The 20,981-nt window shown below is 48.1% G+C and overlaps 2 protein-coding genes and 1 non-coding gene across 3 annotated transcripts; 1 reads left to right on the plus strand and 2 right to left on the minus strand.

Moving 5' to 3' along the window:
* Positions 1-393: 393 nt before the first annotated feature.
* On the minus strand, positions 394-16,583 carry c2cd2l (c2cd2 like). Its single transcript, XM_028984094.1, has 15 exons — positions 16,220-16,583; positions 15,494-15,880; positions 8,351-8,446; positions 8,151-8,270; positions 7,622-7,732; positions 6,878-6,991; positions 6,489-6,591; positions 6,263-6,395; positions 5,616-5,680; positions 5,371-5,492; positions 3,481-3,652; positions 3,289-3,396; positions 2,986-3,119; positions 1,731-1,965; positions 394-1,652 (listed from the first exon to the last, which is right to left on the minus strand). The coding sequence occupies exons 2-15, from the start codon at positions 15,857-15,859 to the stop codon at positions 1,402-1,404; spliced, it is 2,130 nt and encodes a 709-aa protein (XP_028839927.1). The 5' UTR covers positions 15,860-15,880; positions 16,220-16,583; the 3' UTR covers positions 394-1,401.
* Positions 10,874-10,966, minus strand: trnai-uau (transfer RNA isoleucine (anticodon UAU)). Its single transcript is given in 2 exon segments — positions 10,874-10,909; positions 10,929-10,966. It is a non-coding gene; the product is annotated as a tRNA-Ile (tRNA).
* A 390-nt stretch (positions 16,584-16,973) lies between the features above and the next one.
* On the plus strand, positions 16,974-20,960 carry dpagt1 (dolichyl-phosphate (UDP-N-acetylglucosamine) N-acetylglucosaminephosphotransferase 1 (GlcNAc-1-P transferase)). Its single transcript, XM_028984751.1, has 9 exons — positions 16,974-17,523; positions 17,735-17,855; positions 17,942-18,155; positions 18,606-18,752; positions 19,261-19,345; positions 19,426-19,614; positions 19,700-19,787; positions 19,917-20,072; positions 20,411-20,960. Exons 1-9 carry the CDS (start codon positions 17,345-17,347, stop codon positions 20,474-20,476), a joined length of 1,245 nt encoding a protein of 414 aa, XP_028840584.1. The 5' UTR covers positions 16,974-17,344; the 3' UTR covers positions 20,477-20,960.
* Positions 20,961-20,981: the final 21 nt, after the last annotated feature.

Here is a 20,981-nt window from a genome sequence, read left to right on the forward strand (position 1 = left end):
AAAAGTTTGGACACGCCATCTCATTCGATGTGTTTTCTTTATTTTCATGACCATTTACGTTAGGGTAGATTCTCACTGAAGGCATCAAAACTATGAATGCACACATGTGGAGTTACGTACTTAACAAAAAAAGGTGAAATAACTGAAAACATGTTTTATATTCTAGTTGCTTTGCTCTGATTCCTGCTTTGCACACTCTTGGCATTCTCTCGATGAGCTTCAAGAGATCGTCACCTGAAATGCTTCTCCAACAGTCTTGAAGGAGTTCCCAGAGGTGTTTAGCACTTGTTGGTCCAGCTCACCCCAAACCATCTGGATTGGGTTCAGGTCCAGTGACTGTGGAGGCCAGGTCTCCACTTTTTGCTAAGTACATAACTCCACATGTGGTCATTCATAGTTTTGATGCCTTCAGTGAGAATCTACCAACGTAAATGGTCATGAAAATAAAGAAAACACACTGAATGAGAAGGTGTCCAAACTTTTGGCCTGTACTGTATATTGGAATTGGAATATTTCACCTGAGGTTATAGACTAAATCTGCAACACAAACATCTTGGCTCTAAAAGATAAGAGCTCATGCCTCCCTGAAAGTTGAAAGTCTCGTTTGGAGATGGAGTTTCAGATTGACTAGAAACATTGTTATAAATATAAACATATTAAGAATATAGAATTCATCAGTGTTTCTTTTCTAACTTACACCCTAAATACATCAATATGCAAATGCATAAGATATGCATGTCTCTGTTTTCCCCCCTATTTGTCAAAGAGAAAGAGCATTATAAAAGAAGTATTAATAAGCCACAACGAAAAACCAGCAGTAAATTCAAGGCTGGGTGTTTCGTTCACATTATGAAGGAACTCAGCACACGCAAGGCAAACCAGGGTTCGGGATGTGCATCAGCAACATGGTGAGAGGAGATGGGTCATAATTTAGTGTTTTCGTTAAGGAGTATTACAAAGGAGGGGAAATATGTAATTTTGTAAACAATCAGATAAAGTTCCAAAGTGCAACATTTTCAAATAAATAAAAACAACGTATCTAGAGGAGGCCAGTTGACACTCAGGTCACTTGTCACCCCCTAGAGCTAAACAGTTCATACAGCACACCGGATTTGTTTCTTCCAGCTTCCTTGCTTATTTACACTTATTACTATTACTGATAATAAATAACCCAGGTCGTAACGCCTTTATCTACATGAAGCAGTGTTTTCAGTTCAGATGTGTGTTTGTTGTAAGAAGCATTGCGAGGATGCAGGTTGGAGGGAGAACGGGACCGACTCCGCATCTTTGTCGTAATTTTCCCCTTTGGGATGCCAGAGTCCATGCTTCCATGCGCTGTGGTGCGAGAAGAACCACTCTCCCCTGCGACTGGTCTCCCAGTCGCGTCCGCCGTGTATGTTCTCAGTTGTCGGCCGTGCTCGCGCCCCCATTGGCAGCGCTGGATTTGCCCTTCGGTTTAGATGAGCGGAACGAAAAGCGTTTGATGAGGCGCCGGGAGAAGCTTCCAGACTTCTTGCGCACGGTGTTGGAGCTGCTGCCTGTGGAGTCGTTGCCCAGGTTGGACACATCCTCGTGGGATTGGCTGAAACTGGGATCCTTCTGTCGGTGCCTCCGTCGGAAAAGGAGCTTTGTTCCACTGCGAAGGAATCCCACTAAAACGGAAAAAGCAAGACACTAACTGACACTCCCAAATACTCAAATTCAGCAGAACGTGAACGTGAGCAACCCACCTTTATGGTCCTTCAGGCTGCGGGTCTCCAGGGCGCCAGTGGAACCGGTCTCAGACTCCACGTCGTCAACAGAAGGCCGCTCAGACACGTCGGATGGCGTGGTCTCCTCAGCTTCCTGGTGGGGGCTCACCCCGTAGTGGTTGGAGCCAGCAGGGGAATGCTCTGACTGGAGGGCTGCGTCCATGGAGGCAGCGTAGCCAACAGAAAGAGCACAGTCATCTTCTGTGATCGGGACCTGAATCAGCAGAGAGAACGTCTGCATTAGCATCATTTAGCAGCCGTTCACTGAATACTGCGGACACAAAGGGGGCTCATCAGGGCACATTACACATGATCAATGCTCTCAAACCACAGAAGAAATTTACATGCAAATCAAAATGTCATTAGAATAACAATAGTCAGCAATGCATGGCGAAACTGTGGAAGTCACACCAAACCTTTCCAGAATGGAGACAAGCCTTTCAAGGATTGCTTTGTTATGCAGAGCACACTTTATTCAAATGATTGCTTTAGTTCGTCATTTTTGTGGTGTTTGGTGGGTACATCTTTTTTTGTGGTCACAGATTGGCACTCCCAGGTCAGAAACTACAAATCTAGCTCTGGATTTTTCTTTCAGCCAAGCCCTTTGGCAGTGGGTCCTCAACTGGTCGGTTGACCCAACATTCAGGCCTCTCGTGCCCATCCTACAGTCACACTTCATTTTAGTTCTTTTTTGCTTGCATTTAAAATCGGCATATGTGTGTGACAGCTTATAGTCAGTATTTATCAATTACGTATTCCCACCAAAGGCACTTTTACAGGAATTTATATACTGTTATACAAGGACAACGTAGTGCCGTAAAGAACAAAAGGGATGTTCAAATGTTGCATCAGTTGCCTCAGACACAAGGGGGCGCTCAAGAGGCTTCCTTCCTGCATTACTTTCTTCTCCTGGTAGTGCTCACAGGCTCTTTTCAGGATGGATTTTGGAAGACCATGTTTACAATTAATAATGCAAGTAGCCCATTTAATAACCTCCATATGTCTATATATTTCCATATATTCAGTTAGTTCTTACTTCCGTACTTGTTGGCCGCCCTTGACCTGATTTATGCCGAAAAATGCATTTTAATGTCACCAGAGAGTTGCCTTGGACCTGGAGATCTTCAATTAGCTGACAGAGCTTACGGAACAGGAAAGGACTAAAGAACATGTGTAGTATTTCAAGCAGCCTTCGTGAGCGCTGAATGTGGAGCACGCCGATGCGTGTCCTGACCTTCGTCACCCCGGAGATGATGAGCATGCTCTTCTTCGTGGGCGTCTTCTTCGCCACCTTGCTGGCAGACTCGGTCAGCTGCCGGATGGCTGTCTCAGCGACGGGGTCCAGCCCGTTCGACAGGGGGCTGTCGACTGAGGTATAATTACATAATGAAATCTAATTACATAATGAGGTAACGAGACCATGTTTAACAAATCCATACAGAAACCTATTATTATGTAAGCGTGTAAAAATAAACTGTTGTAGGCTCACAGGAAAAACCCATAGCGGGACGCCCTGCTGCCATATAAAAAGACTCACTGCTGGAGGTGGGGCTGACCCCCGCTGACCCCTGCAGGGCCTCGGTGAGCACAGTTGGCCTCTTCTCAGTCACCTCAACCTTAGATGGAGATCGGGAGGGCGAGTCTCCTATAGAAAAGGGGCGGAGACAATCAGGATGGCATGTGCTTCTTTAACAGTAAAAAAAAATAAATAAATAAACAGTACGAGTACCTAGTTTACGATCGATCTTTGGTCGCGACTGGACGGTAGTAACCGTGGTGACGATGGTGCCATCCGGCATGATAGTGCGATCCACATCCACTTTCTTGCTGGGGGTGAGAGAGGAGCGAAGGGGCGTGGCGTTATGGCCACAGCCGGTGTCACCTGCCTCCAGGTACAGGATCTGTAGAGACAGGATGTACAGGGGCAGCGGGTCAGGAAGTGGACTCGGAACCGAGGGGTTGCGGGTTCAAATCCCGGACAGTCAAGTTGCCACTGAGGTCCCCTTGATCAAGGTACCGTCCCCACAAACTGATCCAGAAGCTGCGGGCACTGGGACTCAGTTCTACTCTGTGCAACTGGGTTCTGGACTTTCTCACCAACAGACCGCAGCATGTGAGGATCGGCAAAAACACCTCCACCACAATGATCCTCAACACTGGAACGCTGTAGGGAAGTGTTCTGAGCCCAATGCTGTACTCCCTGTTCACACACGACTGTGTGTCCAGACACTGCTCCAACACCATCATCAAGTTTGCTGATGATACCACCGTTGTAGGCCTGATCAGCAACAACGACGAGACGGCCTACAGAGAGGAGGTGAGACTCTCGGCAGAGTGGTGTCAGGAGAACAACCTCTCTCTCAACGTCAGCAAAACCAAGGAGATGGTTTTGGATTTTAGGAGGCAGGATACAGTTCATCTTCCTATCTACATCGGAGGAGGTGCTGTGGAGAGGGTCAGCAGCTTCAGGCTCCTTGGGGTCACCCTCAGTGACGACCTCAAGTCCTCAGAACACACAGCAGCGGTCACCAAAAAAGCCCACCAACGACTCCACTTCCTCAGACGCCTAAAGAAGGCTGGGGTATCCACCTCTGTCCTCACCAGCTTCTACAGGTGCGCTGTGGAATCCATCCTCACGGGCAGTATCGCGTCCTGGTACGGCAGTTGCACTGCTCAGGACAAGAAAGCTCTGCAGAGGGTGGTGAAAACAGCCCAGAGGATCACAGGCACACCACTCCCAGCAATAACGGACATTTACACCACGCGCTGTCTCAGGAAAACGAAGAGCATCCTGAAGGACCCCAGCCACCCTGCACTGTCACTTTTTACTTTCCTGCCATCAGGCAAGAGACTCAGGACAATTCACACACGCACATCACGATTCAGGAACAGATTCTACCCCAGTGCCATCAGGCTATACAACTCATAGTATGCACTGCACTGTCACTTAAATTATGCACAATCACTTTCTTATGCAAATTAAAGTGAAGTGATTGTCACATGTGAAACACAGCAGCACAGCACACGGTGCACACAGTGAAATTTGTCCTCTGCATTTAACCCATCACCCTGAGTGAGCAGTGGGCAGCCATGATCCACCCCGGGGAGCAGTGTGGGGGGACGGTGCTTTGCTCAGTGGCACCTCAGTGGCAACTTGGCGGATCGGGATTCGAACCGGCAACCATCTGATTACGGGGCCGCTTCCTTAACCGCTAGGCCACCACAGCCCCATTATTATGCACAATTATATATATATTCACCCTTCTGTGACTTATTATTTATTGCTGCTGCACTTTGTCTTCTATGTATCATGTTCTATGTTCTGTCTACGTGAAAGAGGTTTTCAAGTAAGAATTTCATTGTGCTCTGTACGCTGTACTTTGTACATATGACAATAAACTTCAACCTCAAACTGATCCCCGGGCGCCTTTCATGGCTGCCCACTGCTCATTACGGGTGATGGTTAAATACAGAGGACACGTTTCGTTGTGTGTTACAGAAATAATTACATACGGCAAAGAGACAAACACACACCCGCTGCCACGCTGAAAAGAATGATTTTCAAGGGATTGTCAAATAATGTCATGAAAACTAATCAAGGCACATTTGGGCGTCGTACCTCCAGGGCGACGGTGGCTGTGGATGACAAACCATGACCTGGGCTGATGGGCAGCACGTGCTGTCCTGCTGGTCCTTTGCGAGGTAGGTCCAACAACAAGGAGGCGTGCCCTGGCAAAAAGTCTGCAGGACAAATTCCCAAATTAGACCTGCGCACAACTGTGCTTTACTCTTCACAACCATTTAATAAAAATTGCACCAATTTACAAACGACTTTAATTTAGAAATCCACGAGAAGTGACTCACGTTCCCCTTTGCTGTTGCGCTCCAGTAGTCTGATTTTCAGCTCTTTGGTCTGTGGGCTCAGGTCCCTGTCAAACATAGCAGCAGCAGAACATCAGAGTCTGAACATTTTTAAAATTTAGAAAAGTAAGGATTTTAAAGAGAAGAGGGAGAGAGAGAAAGCGAATCCTGTTGCTGTCTGATTGATTGATTGATTGATTGATTGATTGATGAAACCCTTTATTGCTGTTGCGACAAACCATGTCAAAAGCACAAGCACTACTGAAACTTGGCCATCGACCAGACCACACATAAACACAGCACAGTACATTGGGGGGGTGGACAGGTCAGGAAGATAGGGGAAAAGGTCAGAAACAAGAGCAGGATACACATTAGGATATAGGAGGGGGATAACCCATGGAGAGTACTCCATTGAGGAGTACCACCCACCTCAACAGCATTAGCACATAGGCTCTACACAACATAAGGGAGAGAGTCAATGAGGGGGTCAAGCCGCCCTGGCCCTGGCGGGAGATGTCTGATGGTCTGTGACCTCCCGCCCTCGGCACTGCAGCACGGCTGACCGAGGGTCCGGATGGGCTTACAGAAGCCATCCGTTCTTGCTTCTGTGCTCCAATGAGGCTCTATGGCTAACAAGGGGATGCACTTACAGAACAAAGTCTTCGGTCCAGTCCAGTGTGGCCCCGGGGCCGGTGGGCGTGGCCAAGAAACGGCTTCTCTTCTCCAGCGGAGGGGTGTCCAGGCTCAGGGTGCAGCAGAGCTCCCCGAGGCGCAAGTGGTCCGCTGAAAGTGACAAACGGTTTACAGGTGACTCTGTTCACTCAGATGTCCCTGCTGGCGTTGTCTTGCTGAAACAGCTAGCGGTGGCGTGCTAACCTTTTCTGACGCTGGACACTTTGAGATGGCGGACCAGCAGCCTCCGCGCCTGGGTGCACGATGATGGAGAATTGCTTCCCGTGATCGGCTTGTCTCTGGGGAACTGTGGGTGAGGTGCAGGGAGCCAAATCAGAGGCAAGAAACGCTGTCCATACACTGACTACTGACATCGCAGCGCAATTCGGAATAGGCGACGTCCACCAAGTAGATTCAAGATTCCAATCATTTCAGTGAAACGAATTAAAAATAAATTTTCACTAAACGATTAGTTCTAAACAGGAATGATGGCAGCTTGTACTCGGCCCATCCAACAGAGGCCCGGAGAGGCACAACCACCGGTCAGACGGGGGTAAAATGCAGAGTTAACTGCGAGTAAGAAGGTCTCTTACCGCCGGGCTGGACACGCACGCCCTCAGGTTGAGAATCATCGCAGGCTGCGTGCTGTAGAGCGAGTCTTCCACCAGCTCGCCAATCGTGCCCACGTCCACTCCGCCGTCGGTACCCTTGTACGAACGTGAGGTCTCGTCAGTAACATGAGAAACGTTTGGCTCATATCGGCTCATAAACTGCCAATAACACAATAAATTAAATAATGCCGAAACTGCTTTATCAGTTAAAGTATGGCACATTTATATATTCATTTTAAATAATAATAATCAACTTGGCTTTTAAAGAGACCACATTTTCATTTAACCGTTCTACTTGCTTCTCACTCCATTACATTTCCAAGGCACTTCTGCACACCCAAAAATACATTTCATCTTTCCACCCACAGTCCTGTCACTTCGAATTCCACCGTCGACGCCGCGGTGTGTGATAAACCGGCTCCGACTGGTGAGGACAGTTTGGTCTTATTTACTCAGCCTGGCTGCTGCTCTTGTTTGCGGTAGCTCAGGTGCAGCAGGATCGTGCATCCTGCCCCCCAGGAGATGAAAGTGAACATATGGCGCTAAAATAAGCCCTCTGCTCCAACATAATGTGTCAGGTCCCACGGGGACACGAGCGTTCAATTAAATCCTCAATTTAGCAAGTACTACAGGAATGGATATGTGGTTCATCGTTGTCACTGAAATGACCCTGAATGAATGTGACCTGGCCAATCAGCAGCCAGTACCGTCCCATTAACCGCCCACCTCTTTCTGGACCTTGCAGGGTGACACACTCAGGGAGAGCTGAGGCTGCTGGGAAAATGTCCAGGATACCAGCAAACCCTCATCTTCCACTTCCTCCAGACAGACCACCAGCTGAAATGGTCGATCAAAGCATATTTATCTACACCGGACAGTCGAACTGGTCACATCAGTCGCATCAGAACTAAACATCTGAATCTTATTCATTATAATTAAAATTAATTTGATCTCAGAGTGGGTGAAATAACTCATTCTGCGGCCAGGTAGTGATTTGCATATGTCAGTACAACGCATGCAAATAATATCAGTCTGGTGTAATTAATTAGTCCGCTTATGTGTAAAGTGATACAGATGTTTCTAGGCTAATTTGCCTTAACTTGGAACAGGAGCTTATAAGCTGAGATAAGCTGAGCAAGTCTACCCAGCATGCAACTGGCAGGTCTATCTGACTTTTTTTTCCCCACTCCTTTCTTTATCTCGCGCTTGTCAGATGCAAAATCCTGCATGCAAATCCACTTCGCTCGCATTGTACCTGGGCCTTCAGCGGCTCTATGGTGATCTGGTAGGTATCCATGGAAACAGCGGCGGGTGACTGCTGAGTGACAGTCACGGGGAACGTCACCCTGTCGACCGAACAGGCACACTGCAACACCTGCAGGGAGGACAGAGGCGAAGTTCAGCAAGATCTAGACGCACTCGGCCGAATGTGTTGGACGCGCCGGGCCCACTAACCATGCTGTGAGTCGATTGGTCTGTGCAGGTCACGTGGTCGATGGAGACCGAGGTTGGGAGCGGCAGGCTGTCGCTGAAATTGATCTGAACTGAGCTCTGGGGGGGGGGGACACGGGGGGACGGGGGACGAATGGAGAAGCGACATTATAACAACATTATTCCAACTCACACGTGCGAGGCCACGCTTTCATCATCAGGAAACGAGTGGATATGTCGCATCTTGGCAAAGCGGCTCAGACAAAATTATGTCGAGCAAATTTTTTTCTAAAGTGCCCTTTTTTGTTGAGTTCTTATTTGCAGCTCATAATTTGGACATTAATCAGCATTCAACAGCAAATCAAAAGGCAAAAGTTGACTTATCTTCCGATTGAATTTCCAAAATAATGGCATCAATGCATAGCCAGCACCTGAGTGTGTGACATAATAAGGAAAAACATCATATTTACAGACGCCACTTCTGGAATCATATCTGCATGCCTTTATTAGCACAGCTTTCGTCAGCAAGATGCTCGTTAGAGGCTGTTTGTTTCTCGCCCGCGAACCCCAGAGACTCCCGTGCGAGAAAATCCCAGGAGCTTGGCACTTAGCTCCACGTTGCCGCGTCAGTCTTCCTCGGGGAGATTCATGGCCAGCTTCTTGGCAAATTAACCGGAGCCAACGTTAAGGAATACAGACCATAACGTACAGCCTTCGTTAATCAGGATTATTGAGACCGGGTGTGGCCTTCCATTATCGGCATTTCGAACTGCGACGGCAAATAATGACTAGGACCAGGCCAAATGTTGACTGTGCACACACAAATTCATACACACGGCCACTCGGCCACATCTGAGAGAGCCAGACTCAGCCAGTCCCAAAGACAGGACGTGACATCACTTTGTCACTTTGTCCTGGCAGCCCGTGGATCCAACGGGTGGACCCATGTGTCTTCGTTCCATCCTTACAGCCTTCACTGCCCTCAGTCCTGACTGCCGATGCTTAATAAGACTGTGGACGGATGAGGATCGGCGTACTCCCGCTAATTCGCTTCCGCGCGCCATTTATGAGCCAAAAATTCCTCCCATCTGCGTTCAGAGATGTCATTTTCAGAAAAGAGGTTACCCGAACCCGTGTAAAAATAACACCCCTCGTGGGAAGAGCAGCAGCAGCAGCCTGCAGCACGCCGGCGTAGAGTCTCCACGCAGGGCTCTTATATTTCCCGATACGAGTTTTTTAAAAAAATCAGAGGAACAGCTCCAGAGGGCTCGGTTCCTGTGCCAGAGGAACGCGACTGTAACTGGCACAGAAGGCAGAGGTGCTGGGGGACGGGACACTAGTGATTGTCACATGTGATACACAGCAGCACAGCACACGGTGCAAACAGTGAAATTTGTCCTCTGCATTTATCCCATCGCCCTGAGTGAGCAGTGGGCAGCCATGACAGGCGCCGCTAGGCCACCACTGCCCCTAGTCCAACCAGCGTCCCACTGAGACGCAGGGCTGCGGGATGTGGGTATGGGTTCACAGGACCGTCGCACAATTATCGGGTCAGAGGTGGCCTAGCGGTTAAGGAAGCGGCCCCTGTAATCAGAAGGTTGCCGGTTCGAATCCTGATCAGCCAAGGTGCCACTGAGCAAAGCACACACTGCTCCCCGGGCGCCTGTCATGGCTGCCCACTGCTCACTCAGGGTGACGGGTTACATTTCGTCGTGTCACCATGTGATTTCAACATAGCAAACCGGCTTCACTTTTCACTCACTTTCAGCGCAGCTAAACAACCCAATTCAGTTAGAACCTGGTTCAAAGTTTGCGTACCCACCCAGGTCCAAATGTATCCCTAGCGGGGCTCTAAAGGGCCGTGTTGCCGAAATTAGTGAAGTGGGCCGTGTGCTGTGCCGCGGTGTTTCACCGCGACAATCACTTCACTCGGACCGCCGAACTGGCCGACTGCTCCGCGCGGGTCTAGACGAGGGCAGAGGGATCCGGTTTCAGTCAAATGCGAACCGCCGCCGTGACCAACAGATTTTCACGCAGCCACATGGCTGCCGCCGCCTCGACAAGGGGAGGCAGCCAGTTGATTCCCAGGGTGCAATGCGGCTTCTCAACAGACACCAGATTTCCATGCAAAGTAAAACAAAGCGCCAGCATTTGACCTACATCAGACACTGATTTGCAAAATGCTCCTGACGTTATTTGCATGAATACTTAAAAACAGAAATTGTGTGTGTGTGTCTGCTTTATTCTATGCCCTCCAGGCATCTCTATGTCTATTTTTTATATTTGCTGAGGTAAAGTGAAGTGATTGTCACATGTGATACACACGGTGCACACAGTGAAATTTGTCCTCTGCATTTATCCCATTACCCTGAGTGAGCAGTGGACAGCCATGACAGGCGCCCAGGGAGCAGTGTGTGGGGACGGTGCTTTGCTCAGTGGCACCTCAGTGGTACCTTGGCGGATCGGGATTCGAACCAGCAACCTTCTGATTACCGGGCCGCTTCCTTAACCGCTAGGCCACCACTGCCCCGTAGGTTAAAGACACGTTGCTCCAGGAGAGGCTTGAACTCACAACCTCGGCATAGCTCATCAGAAACTGTTTTATAAGTACAGCGCGCTAACCGATTGCGCCACTGGAGCTGCAGAGGTGTGTGTGTGTGTGTGTGTGTATAATGTACACTCCATGTAATCCTTTCTATGACTATTTTTTTATATATCTGCAGGGGTGTGTGTGTGTGTGTGTGTAATGTCTGTAACACTCCATGACCCGTAATCCTTTCTACGACTGTATTTTTTATATAGTGGGGTGGTAGTAGCCTAGTGGGTAACACACTCGCCAATGAACCAGAAGACCCAGGTTCGAATCCCGCTACCATTACCATTGTGTCCCTGAGCAAGACACTTAACCCTGAGTGTCTCCAGGGGGGGACTGTCCCTGTAACTACTGATTGTAAGTCGCTCTGGATAAGGGCATCTGATAAATGCCATAAATGTCGATATATCTGCAGGGGTGTGTGTGTGTGTGTGTGTGTAATGTCTGTAACACTCCATGACCCGTAATCCTTTCTACGACTGTATTTTTTATATATCTGTAGGGGTGTGTGTCTGTATGTGTACCGTTGACGACACAAATCAATGCATCAGTTCCGTGACCCTCCAGCCTCCTCACAAACACCCTCACTCAGGCTGACACTACATTTCCCAGCATGCCCTGGGGATGCACACATATTACCATCAAGCCATGCAAGTGCATCTCCGAAAAAAGAACGAACTGCACAGTCATTCCCGGGGTCCGAGGATCAGATGGATCCTTGCAAATGTTTAAAGCGGCAACTGGAGCGTTCATATACTTTTTTTGTTGTTGTTGCAAGTGCTACAGTAGATTCCAGAATTTTCTGTGCCATTCCTCAGTGTGTCCCCCGTATCTGCCAGTTACACCACCCAGCTACTGTCCAACGGCGGAGACGCAGGCGCAGCTCAGGCCTGGAAGTTCCCTCGGCTATGGCAGCCTGCTCAAATCAGACAGCAGACGAACGATCGCAAGGCCATTTGCAAATGTTCTCTATTCAAATTGTATGCAATTGCACAAGTCACTGGGAGAGAAAATCACACATCACACACACATGTGCATACACACTTTCCGCTCTTGCTGCATGCACATCTCCATTAGATCACTTTAACGGCGAGCGCGTGAACCAGAGCGTATTTTCTACCGGCCTGAAGTGGTTAGGCCGGAAATCCCATATGGAGACATAAAACCGCATTAGAATTTGGATTATCCGGCATAGGCCAGCATGTCTTGAGTGTAAAAAGTAAATTGTACAGTGCTATGGGGGTGGGTTATGCCGAGGTGTGTGTGTGTGTGTGTGTGTGTGTGCGCGTGTGTGTGCGTGTGTGTGTGAAATGTCCTTGTGTTGACATCATCAAACGTAACCAGCTGTGCTGGTCTCTTCTGCCAAATCCCTGGATTACAGTGAGATGGATGGAGAGGGAGGGGGCGAGAGAAACAGGGTGGGAGGCGAAAGCTTCTTAGCGACCCTTCATATCACAGCCATGGAGCTGGAGGCGGAGTGTGAAGGACCACAGCTGGGGCCACATATCCTCTAACTTGTCCGTAAAGTCCAGACCGCGTACCGCAGTCTGTACCAGTCATTCTTCACATAAGGTTCATCTTTAAACACATCCTGATAGTGATGGTTTCTAAATAATGTATATTAGCCTGACATTTCAATCTAACAATCTGTGACACTGTAGTGGAAATGACATTTCATTGTATTTCTTTTAAAATAAATTCAAATTCTATTTGTCACATACACAGTCATACACGGTACGATATGCAGTGAAATGCTTTTGCGACTGCTATTGACCGCAATATTGCAAATATTGCAAAAAATATCATGATATGCCTTCTTGCTAATGCCAATAAATTGATTCAGTTGCTCTGACAGAAAATGAAACGAGCTGTTTGGAAATTCTCTTGCTGAAAAACAAATTCACAAAATTGTGAATTAATCCCACAATGCATAAAATATTTTATAGAATCATGTATATAGCATTACATGATTTAAACAGTGTTCATGAATACACTAGATCATATCCTCATATCACCTCCAGAATGAGGAAGAAGGGGTGTAAGGAAGTGGCCCTGTAACCAGGTTGTAACCAAGGTTGCCGGTTCGAATCCCGATCCGCCAAGGTGCCACTGAGGTCCCCGTCCCCACACACTGCTCCCCGGGCACCTGTCATGGCTGCCCACTGCTCACCAAGGGTGATGGGTTACATTTCGTTGTGTCACGGTGTGCTGTGATGCTGTGTTTCACAATGACAATCACTTCACTTTCACGAGCTGTCAATCATGCCCACAGACTCCTCCCCTTTTAAAACTTTACAGTTAATCTTCTGGGTGTCAGAAATAATTGCACACCAACAAAAAATGACTGACAGCAGTTCCATCTCATGAAAGGTCCTGAGAAATCACTTCATATTTCTACCTATTAATTTCTGTTAATCCACAAGACAGACTTGAAGTGACATGAAGTATAAATGCAGGAGAGGACAGGATTTCTCATGTTTTAATTATAAAGCCTCCAGTTCTGTTCTCATTTCAGACACGAACGAGAAGGCCCTTCAGGGCCTTTCAGAGGAATAAGGCCCTTCAGAGGAATAAAACAGCGTAGGAACCCCCATCCTCCAAAATCCAATCCAATCCAAGCGGCAGAAGCAAACCTGTCGCTTACGATGAACGGATGGAGGAACAACAGCGGTGCTTCTTCATGATCTCGGTCTTAAAGAACCCAACAGGGCTAATACGAAGAAGAAAAAAAAAAAGATGGTGGCAGCTGTATGGAACGCGTCGCCCTGACAACAGATGGGCCTTCCTATCGCCTCACGTGCAGGCCCATGGGTCCCCGGCGGAGTAAACCCGAGAGAGGGTCACCACGGGAGGAGGCGGTTGCCGGGGTGTCCATTTCCACGTGGCCACGACAGCAGGTGGCGGCCGCCCGAAGTAAAGGGGTCAGGGCGAGCTACCAGGATCACTTTCGCTGGCGACGCCGACGTGCCGCAGTAACCCCATCGGCAGGTTTTTCCGGTGGGGAATATTTCAGTAAGCACGTCTGTGTCTCTCTCTCTCTCTCTCTCTCTCGTTTCCATTAAGATTGTAGAGCAGGGACGAGGAAGGGATGCTCTGCACGACCTACGAGTACAATCTGAGGCATGATGGGAATTCGTAAAAAGAACGCGCTCTGCGAGCCAGTGACGGAGTGACAGGAGCTTCATATGTAAAGCGCGGACCACGGCGCTCCAGAATATTGTGTTACTGAAGTGTTTACTTATTTAAGGTGGACTGAGCGAATTGAAGAAGGACGCCAGGTTCGGTCATCCATGCACTGGTCCAGTCCTGGCCGGCACACGCATGTATTAAATACTCGCAAACGTATATTTACTTCCCATTGAACGTATGAAAATATAGAAACTGCCGTGAACGTGCTCCACGTTCTACTCTTGACCCATTCTTCCCCTGCCGAAAGAGGGCACGGCCATCAGCGATAATGTTTAAGGTTTCGACGCCACACCGTGCCATCTTTCAATAGTGCTTTCACCAGGTAAGACCACGTAAAACCATGCAACACACCAGGACACCGTCCTCCACTGTCCCCAGGATCATTTTGTAAATGGCTCAAGTTGACCATGTGATTCATGCACATTTTTGGCCACAAGGATGTCAATCAAATACAAATGCAATCAAATCAATATTTTGACATGTCAGAGACTCTAATTCCCACCACTGCCTCATTCCCTACTATCCATTATATGGAAACGAATGACTTTTTTTAAATGGATTTTTAAAAATAAATAATCAATAATACAAATGTTTAAACTGGCATTTAAGGGGTTAAAATTGAATGTTTAATCGTTTTGTAAATGGCTCGAGCTGATTAAGTGATTTATGGGGAAAAAAAAAAAAAAACCATTAGAAAAATATTGATGTGTGAGAATTTTATGGCAGATTTTGTGCGTGTACATTTTTGACCAAAGAGTGCGAGAGGGTGTAAAATGCATAACCAGAGTAAAAAAATAAATAAATATAATATTTCAAAAATTTGATTTCATACACAAATTCCCACCAGAATGATCAACAAATTAAATAAAACGGGAAGATTTTACAAAAATGCCTGAAGAGGGCACGCGACTAAAAAGACGTTTCGCAGCATCTCCGCGCCTCCGGCAGAATTACAGCGTCAGGCGCTGGCCGGGCACCGGGACCCGGTCCGCGGCTCAAACGAAGCGACTCCCTCGCCCGCTCCGGCCGAAACGTTACATAACCGCCTCCCGAGCGCGACTCCTGGCTGCCTGGGCCCTGCGCCCCCTGCGCCCCCACTTTCATGGCCTTTCATGGCCAGATGTCTGCAGGTAGGAAAGGGGAGGCGGGGCCCCGCACAGATCAAACGCGGGAATGGGGGACCTTTTACGGAATATTCCAGACTCTCGGGTGGAAGGATGGACCGGTTGAACCAGACAAGACACGTCCAGGTCTGAGACGCCCAACGTGACCAAGCAAAAAAAAAAAAAAAAAAGACGGACTGGTATTTCTGGTAACGTGACGCTCGAGTACCACACCTCTGGCGAGGACCGAAGCGCGGCGGAGTGAGTTTGGCGCGAACGTACCCCCTGCCTGCAGGCCTGCTCGTTCAGCGCTCGGATCCAGGCCCTCTGCCAGTGTTCCCTGAACGACTTGAAGGAGAAGAGGGAGGTCAGCAGGCCCCTGACCCCGGCCTCGCCGTCGCCGACCCCGCCGTCTCGGCCGAAGCGCAGCCGGAGCAGGGAGCCCCACACGCCGCCGGTTAGGGTCTGGTGGGTCAGGCTCAGGGGAAGCTGCCAGTGGGACTCCGCCTTGCTCCGGGCCCGTGGCCCTCGGCCCCTCGGGCGGAATAAGGCCAGGGAGTACTGCACCAGCCAGGCCAACACCACCAGCAGGGAGGCCAGGAAGAGCCCCACCAGAACGAGCCAACTCGTGTCCTGCATGTCCATCATCGCTCCGTCATGGACTGGATTCTAACCAGAAACATATAATACGTCCAGTTTAGTTGGTAACACGCTGGTATTTACAGCATTTACCAGACACCCTTATCCAGAGCGACTTACAATCAGTAGTTACAGGGACAGTCCCCCCCTGGAGACACTCAGGGTTAAGTGTCTTGCTCAGGGACACGATGGTATAAGCGGGATTCGAACCTGGGTCTTCTGGTTCATATTGTGTTACCCACCAGGCTACTACCTAGCAAGGCGCTCAGTGGGTCCCTGTAACTACTGGATGTGAGGCGCCGATAAGAGACGTAAATGTCAAATATTAGGTGGCCAGCCACGCGTGGAAGCCACCTGTCATTTTCTTACTGTCGAAATGCGTCGCCTGCTACGCCATCGTCCCCCGGGCTGCGGCGTTTACAACGTCCCGCCGCGTCCGTCGGGAGAACCGGGCTCGGGTCGTCGCGTATGGTGGCTGGGAAAACGACGCCAGTCAGCCGGCGGTGGGCAGCGACGCGGCTACATTGTGCGCGACACCCGGATCCGGCGACTCGCGCGTCCTCATCGCCACCCGCGGCCGATATGTCGCCGCCGTCCGTCCGTCCGTCGGTCGGTCGGTCGGTCGGTCGGCCGGCCGCGGCGCGATCTCCGTTCGCACCTGAGCCGAGCGCAGGATGCGCACTGGGGGAAGCTGTCAAACGCGGTGCTTAAAGGGACAGGCGGCCATTTCCGCGCATGACGCCATTCCGCCGAATGTATTCTCCTCATCCGAACCGAGGAATGATTATTCAACAGTTGCGTTCATATTCATATTTATTAATATAAACCAGGAAATATATGTTATACATAACTATCCCGACGTATGAAAAGAAAAACATCTCATGCACATTGTGTAGAAACGGAATACACCTTGTGTAAGAATGGCCGTGAAAGCAAAATAAACGAATTTTCCGTATTGTTGTTGTTTTTTTCCGTTTGAAGGAAATGCAAAATGCATTTTATATATACATATACAATATATACACTTTTTTACATTAAATGAAGATGGTTTGAAATGGAAAATGAAGAAGGTCTTTTGGGGCACCGCGGGCGGCCTTTTATTTTGATTGGAATGACCCGTGAACCGGAAGGAGTTTCCTGTAAACGCTGTTGACGGAAGTAGACGTGGAAGTCCGCGTCCGCTGTCAAAATCTTTTGGTCGCTGCATTGGCGCTCGGACGTTCAATTTCACGTTGGATTCGAGTTAGTTTTCCCGGGTTTTCCGGCAACAGCGTCTTCGCTGTCATATTTACGCACAAACTTGTGGATTTTGTTTCAGGCGTGTCCAAATGCAGAATGGATCACAAGTTGCACCGAGCAGGAAACGTGTCCAAATATCAAGATTCACAATGCGCTGTTTTATGAGTATAGTTATTTAGCTGTGCGTCATTTTTGGAGCCCCTCCATTCGTTAATTTCTCGCCGTTGGGGGACTTTTTTTTTTTGTTTTTTGAAAATGCTTTCTCAGTTTTATGAGAAGACGGTGCCGATCCCGGTCCTTCCTCTCGCCATAAACGGCTGCATGTCTGCGCTGGGGTGCGTGGCCACGATCAAACTAATCCCGGCGTTCAAGGAGCACTTCATTGGAGCCCGCCTCTCTGGCGTGGACATGAACAAAGCCACCAAAAAGCAGGTGTAAGTCCACCCGGGGGTCGAACCAGAACTACGGGGCGAGTGAACATGCCTTGTGAGATGGACCTGTCCCCCTTTTTTTAAATGGCTCAAGTGCTTTACTTTGCTTAAATACTGCAGTTGGGTGACTATGTAATAATTGCACAAATGCATAACAACGGTGCCAAAAGATTCCTGCAGATCTGACCGCATCTGCTTTGTCCTCTGTGTCCAGTCCAGAGTCTCAGGGCGTGATCAGCGGCACGGTCTTCCTCATCATCCTCTTCTGTTTCATCCCGGTGCCCTTCCTGAGCTGCTTTGTTGGCGAGCAGTGCCAGGGATTCCCGCACAATGAGGTCAGCGGGCGGCCTTCTCTTTCCTTCTCTGTGTCTGTGGACGTCCTGTCACCTGTTGATGTCCCATCCTGCGCATGTCTCCACAGTTTGTGCAGTTCATCGGTGCCCTCCTGGCCATTTGCTGCATGATCTTCCTGGGGTTCGCGGACGACGTCCTGAATCTACGCTGGAGGCATAAGCTGCTGCTGCCCACCATGGCGTCCCTGCCCCTGCTTATGGTCTACTTCACTAATTTCGGCAACACGGTTATTGTGGTACCCAAGCCTTTTAGAGCCCTTCTAGGGATACATTTGGACCTGGGTGGGTACACAAACTTTGAACCAAGTTTTAATTGAATTGTGTTGTTTAGATGCGCTTTTTAGTTTACCGTCACTGGTTAGCTATATTGAAAGTGATTGCAGTGAGACACTGCAGCCATGAAAGGCGGGGAGCAGTGTGTGGGGAAGGTACCCTCCTCAGTGGCACCTTGGCCGTTCAGGATTCGAACCGGCAACCTTCCGATTCCTTAGCTCTAGGCCACCATTGCCCCGATGGTGACCCTGTGGCAGTGGGATGCAGAAATCATGTAATATAGCCAGTAGCTTTCCTTTGGCCAGAAACGAATGACTTATAAAGGGTTAGACTGTGGTCAACACTTAACAGGGTGTTTTGAAGAATATGATATGATTATATGCAGTATACTATGCAATCTATTATTTATTTTTTTCTTTATTATTATTATCCAGTGATTGGCTCTGGTCTTTTCTGCAGGGGTGTTGTACTACGTCTACATGGGCATGCTGGCCGTGTTCTGCACCAATGCCATCAACATCCTAGCAGGCATCAATGGCATTGAGTCAGGGCAGGCCCTCTTCATTTCTGGGTCCATCTGCATCTTCAACCTGCTGGAACTCAGTGGTGAGTTTGTTGTTCCTTTAAGAGAACTTAAAAAATGCTTTTAAAGGTCTTCTATCATTTAACATTAACCCAAGCCTGTCTATGGTCCTGCAGTGGCTAGAAAGGGCAATAGATGTAAAGAGTGCTTTGGCCATTCTGCTTCACCATTCAGAGAGCGGCAGCTCAGACGGTCTGATCTGGAATTTGTCCCCTTATGACATCATAATAGTTACCTCCCATTTCTCTATTTAACCCAGATTATTTCTCACCCCTTCCCTAAAATATTATCTCCACCGTTCATCATAAACTAAAACTGCCCCCTAAACTGCCCTCTCGTCCCGCTTTAAAGCTACATACACCGAAACGGCGCATCCTGGGAAATCTCGTTGTGGGACTGGGTCAGAGTGGATGTAACTCTGCACCAAGGCTAAATTTCCCAAAGAGACCTCAGATACAGTACATGGACCAACAAGACCACAAAAAAAAGTTAATGCCAGAACCTTTAACTCCTCCTGTTCTCTGTTCCCAGGTGAATACAGGGATGACCATGTTTTTTCTCTCTACTTCATGATCCCTTTCTTCTTCACCACACTGGGTCTCTTCTACCACAATTGGTTTGTTATTTTTATTACTCCAAAGTCTAAATTCGTCATGTCTATGTCTGCTCTTCTAACGCTTCCTTTTTTCCCTCCAGGTACCCATCGTCTGTGTTTGTCGGCGACACCTTCTGCTACTTTGCTGGCATGACGTTTGCTGTTGTGGGCATCCTGGGTCACTTCAGCAAGACCATGTTGCTCTTCTTCATCCCGCAGGTCATCAACTTCATCTACTCTCTCCCTCAGCTCTTTCACATTGTCCCCTGCCCCAGGCACCGCCTTCCCAGGTGAGCAGGACAGAGATGCTTTTAACATGTGCCTGGAAATAAATCGTTAATCTGTTTTTTTTTTTTTTATTATTCTTTTTCTTAGACTTAATGCTGAAACTGGGAAACTGGGGATGAGTTACTCAAAGTTCAAAAGGAAGGACCTCCACAAATTAGGACATTTTGTTGTTAATGTAAGCCCTTTTTTTAGATTTCAGGTTGATTGAGAAAATCTTGGCCAAAATTGACCAATCCATTTACTTTGGGGAGATGTTTTTTAGTTCAAAGTAAGGCTGGTGTGCACTTCCTGTTCACTCCTGCAGGTGGCGGAGAAGCTGTGGCTCCTGAATGTGCAGCGGGGTCAGGAGGGTGATGATGAGTTTATAGAAGTCAACAACATGACCCTCATTAATCTGGTGCTGAAGCTTATTGGACCCACACATGAGAAGCATCTCACCACCATAATGCTGCTGATACAGGTAAGCATTTCAACACTGAAGCATGTAAAATTTCTGATAGGGTGGTAGTAGCAGCTTAGTGGGTAACACACTATGAACCAGAATACACAGGTTCAAATCCCACTTACTACCATTGTGTCCCTGAGCAAGACACCTAGCCCTGAGTGTCTCCAGGGGGGGGGGGGCTGTCCCTGTAACTACTGATTGTAAGTCACTCTGAATAAGGGCGTCAGATAAATGCTGTAAATGTCTGATAAATGCTGTAAATGATATTAAATGGATGTTTATTGCAGTTTTTTTTTGTTAATTAAAGTGATGTAAGGCTGTTTGTCTTAGAAAGTTTGTAATGTTTCTCACAGGTCCTTGGCAGTGTAATTGCTTTTGGAATTCGGTACCACCTGGTGCGGCTCTTCTATGATGTCTAGACTCCCACGGCTTTGTGATTTGGACACTGAGGGAAGACTCCTTGTCGTCTTGTCGTTTCTCCTCTGTCAATTCAAGGATCTCGTTACAATGGCAGGATGTATTGTCCCTCATGCGGCAATAAGAAGTGGCACTGAAAGACGAACACACTTACAATGTGAAATAAGGCTAAAAGAAATCAATGTTCTTCATTTACAAAGAAAACATTATTTAATTAGCCTTCTAATAAAACAGGACTATAATGAAGGGAACACTTGAACTGTCATTACAGTATGGAACTCTTGTTATCTCGGAATATGATTGGATTCAGAGTTTTTGCTTTAGTCAAATATACAGACCTACTTAGTATCGCTCTTGCTGTTGAACACTGGAGTTTTGCCTTTTTTGTGAGACAAAGTGTGAACAGTTTTGAGATATCACTGTCATTTGTGATTGAATGCACAAGCCTGGAAAGGCTTCAATAAATGAACTTGATCTGTACGGGTATTGTTAAGTGAAAACATTGTC

Source organism: Denticeps clupeoides, chromosome 6 (assembly GCF_900700375.1).
Source record: "Denticeps clupeoides chromosome 6, fDenClu1.1, whole genome shotgun sequence".
Lineage (NCBI taxonomy): Eukaryota > Metazoa > Chordata > Actinopteri > Clupeiformes > Denticipitidae > Denticeps > Denticeps clupeoides.

Excerpts from the sequence above, each read along its gene's own strand:
- dpagt1 (XM_028984751.1), top strand. The coding sequence starts at position 17,345 with ATGCTTTCTCAGTTTTATGAGAAGACGGTGCCGATCCCGGTCCTTCCT. Across the intron at positions 19,615-19,699 it reads CCCAGGCACCGCCTTCCCAG|ACTTAATGCTGAAACTGGGA; the intron begins GTGAGCAGGACA and ends TCTTTTTCTTAG. Across the intron at positions 20,073-20,410 it reads CCATAATGCTGCTGATACAG|GTCCTTGGCAGTGTAATTGC; the intron begins GTAAGCATTTCA and ends TGTTTCTCACAG.
- c2cd2l (XM_028984094.1), bottom strand. The coding sequence starts at position 15,859 with ATGATGGACATGCAGGACACGAGTTGGCTCGTTCTGGTGGGGCTCTTC. Across the intron at positions 3,397-3,480 it reads AAAGATCGATCGTAAACTAG|GAGACTCGCCCTCCCGATCT; the intron begins GTACTCGTACTG and ends CCTTTTCTATAG. Across the intron at positions 1,653-1,730 it reads CAGCCTGAAGGACCATAAAG|TGGGATTCCTTCGCAGTGGA; the intron begins GTGGGTTGCTCA and ends TTTCCGTTTTAG.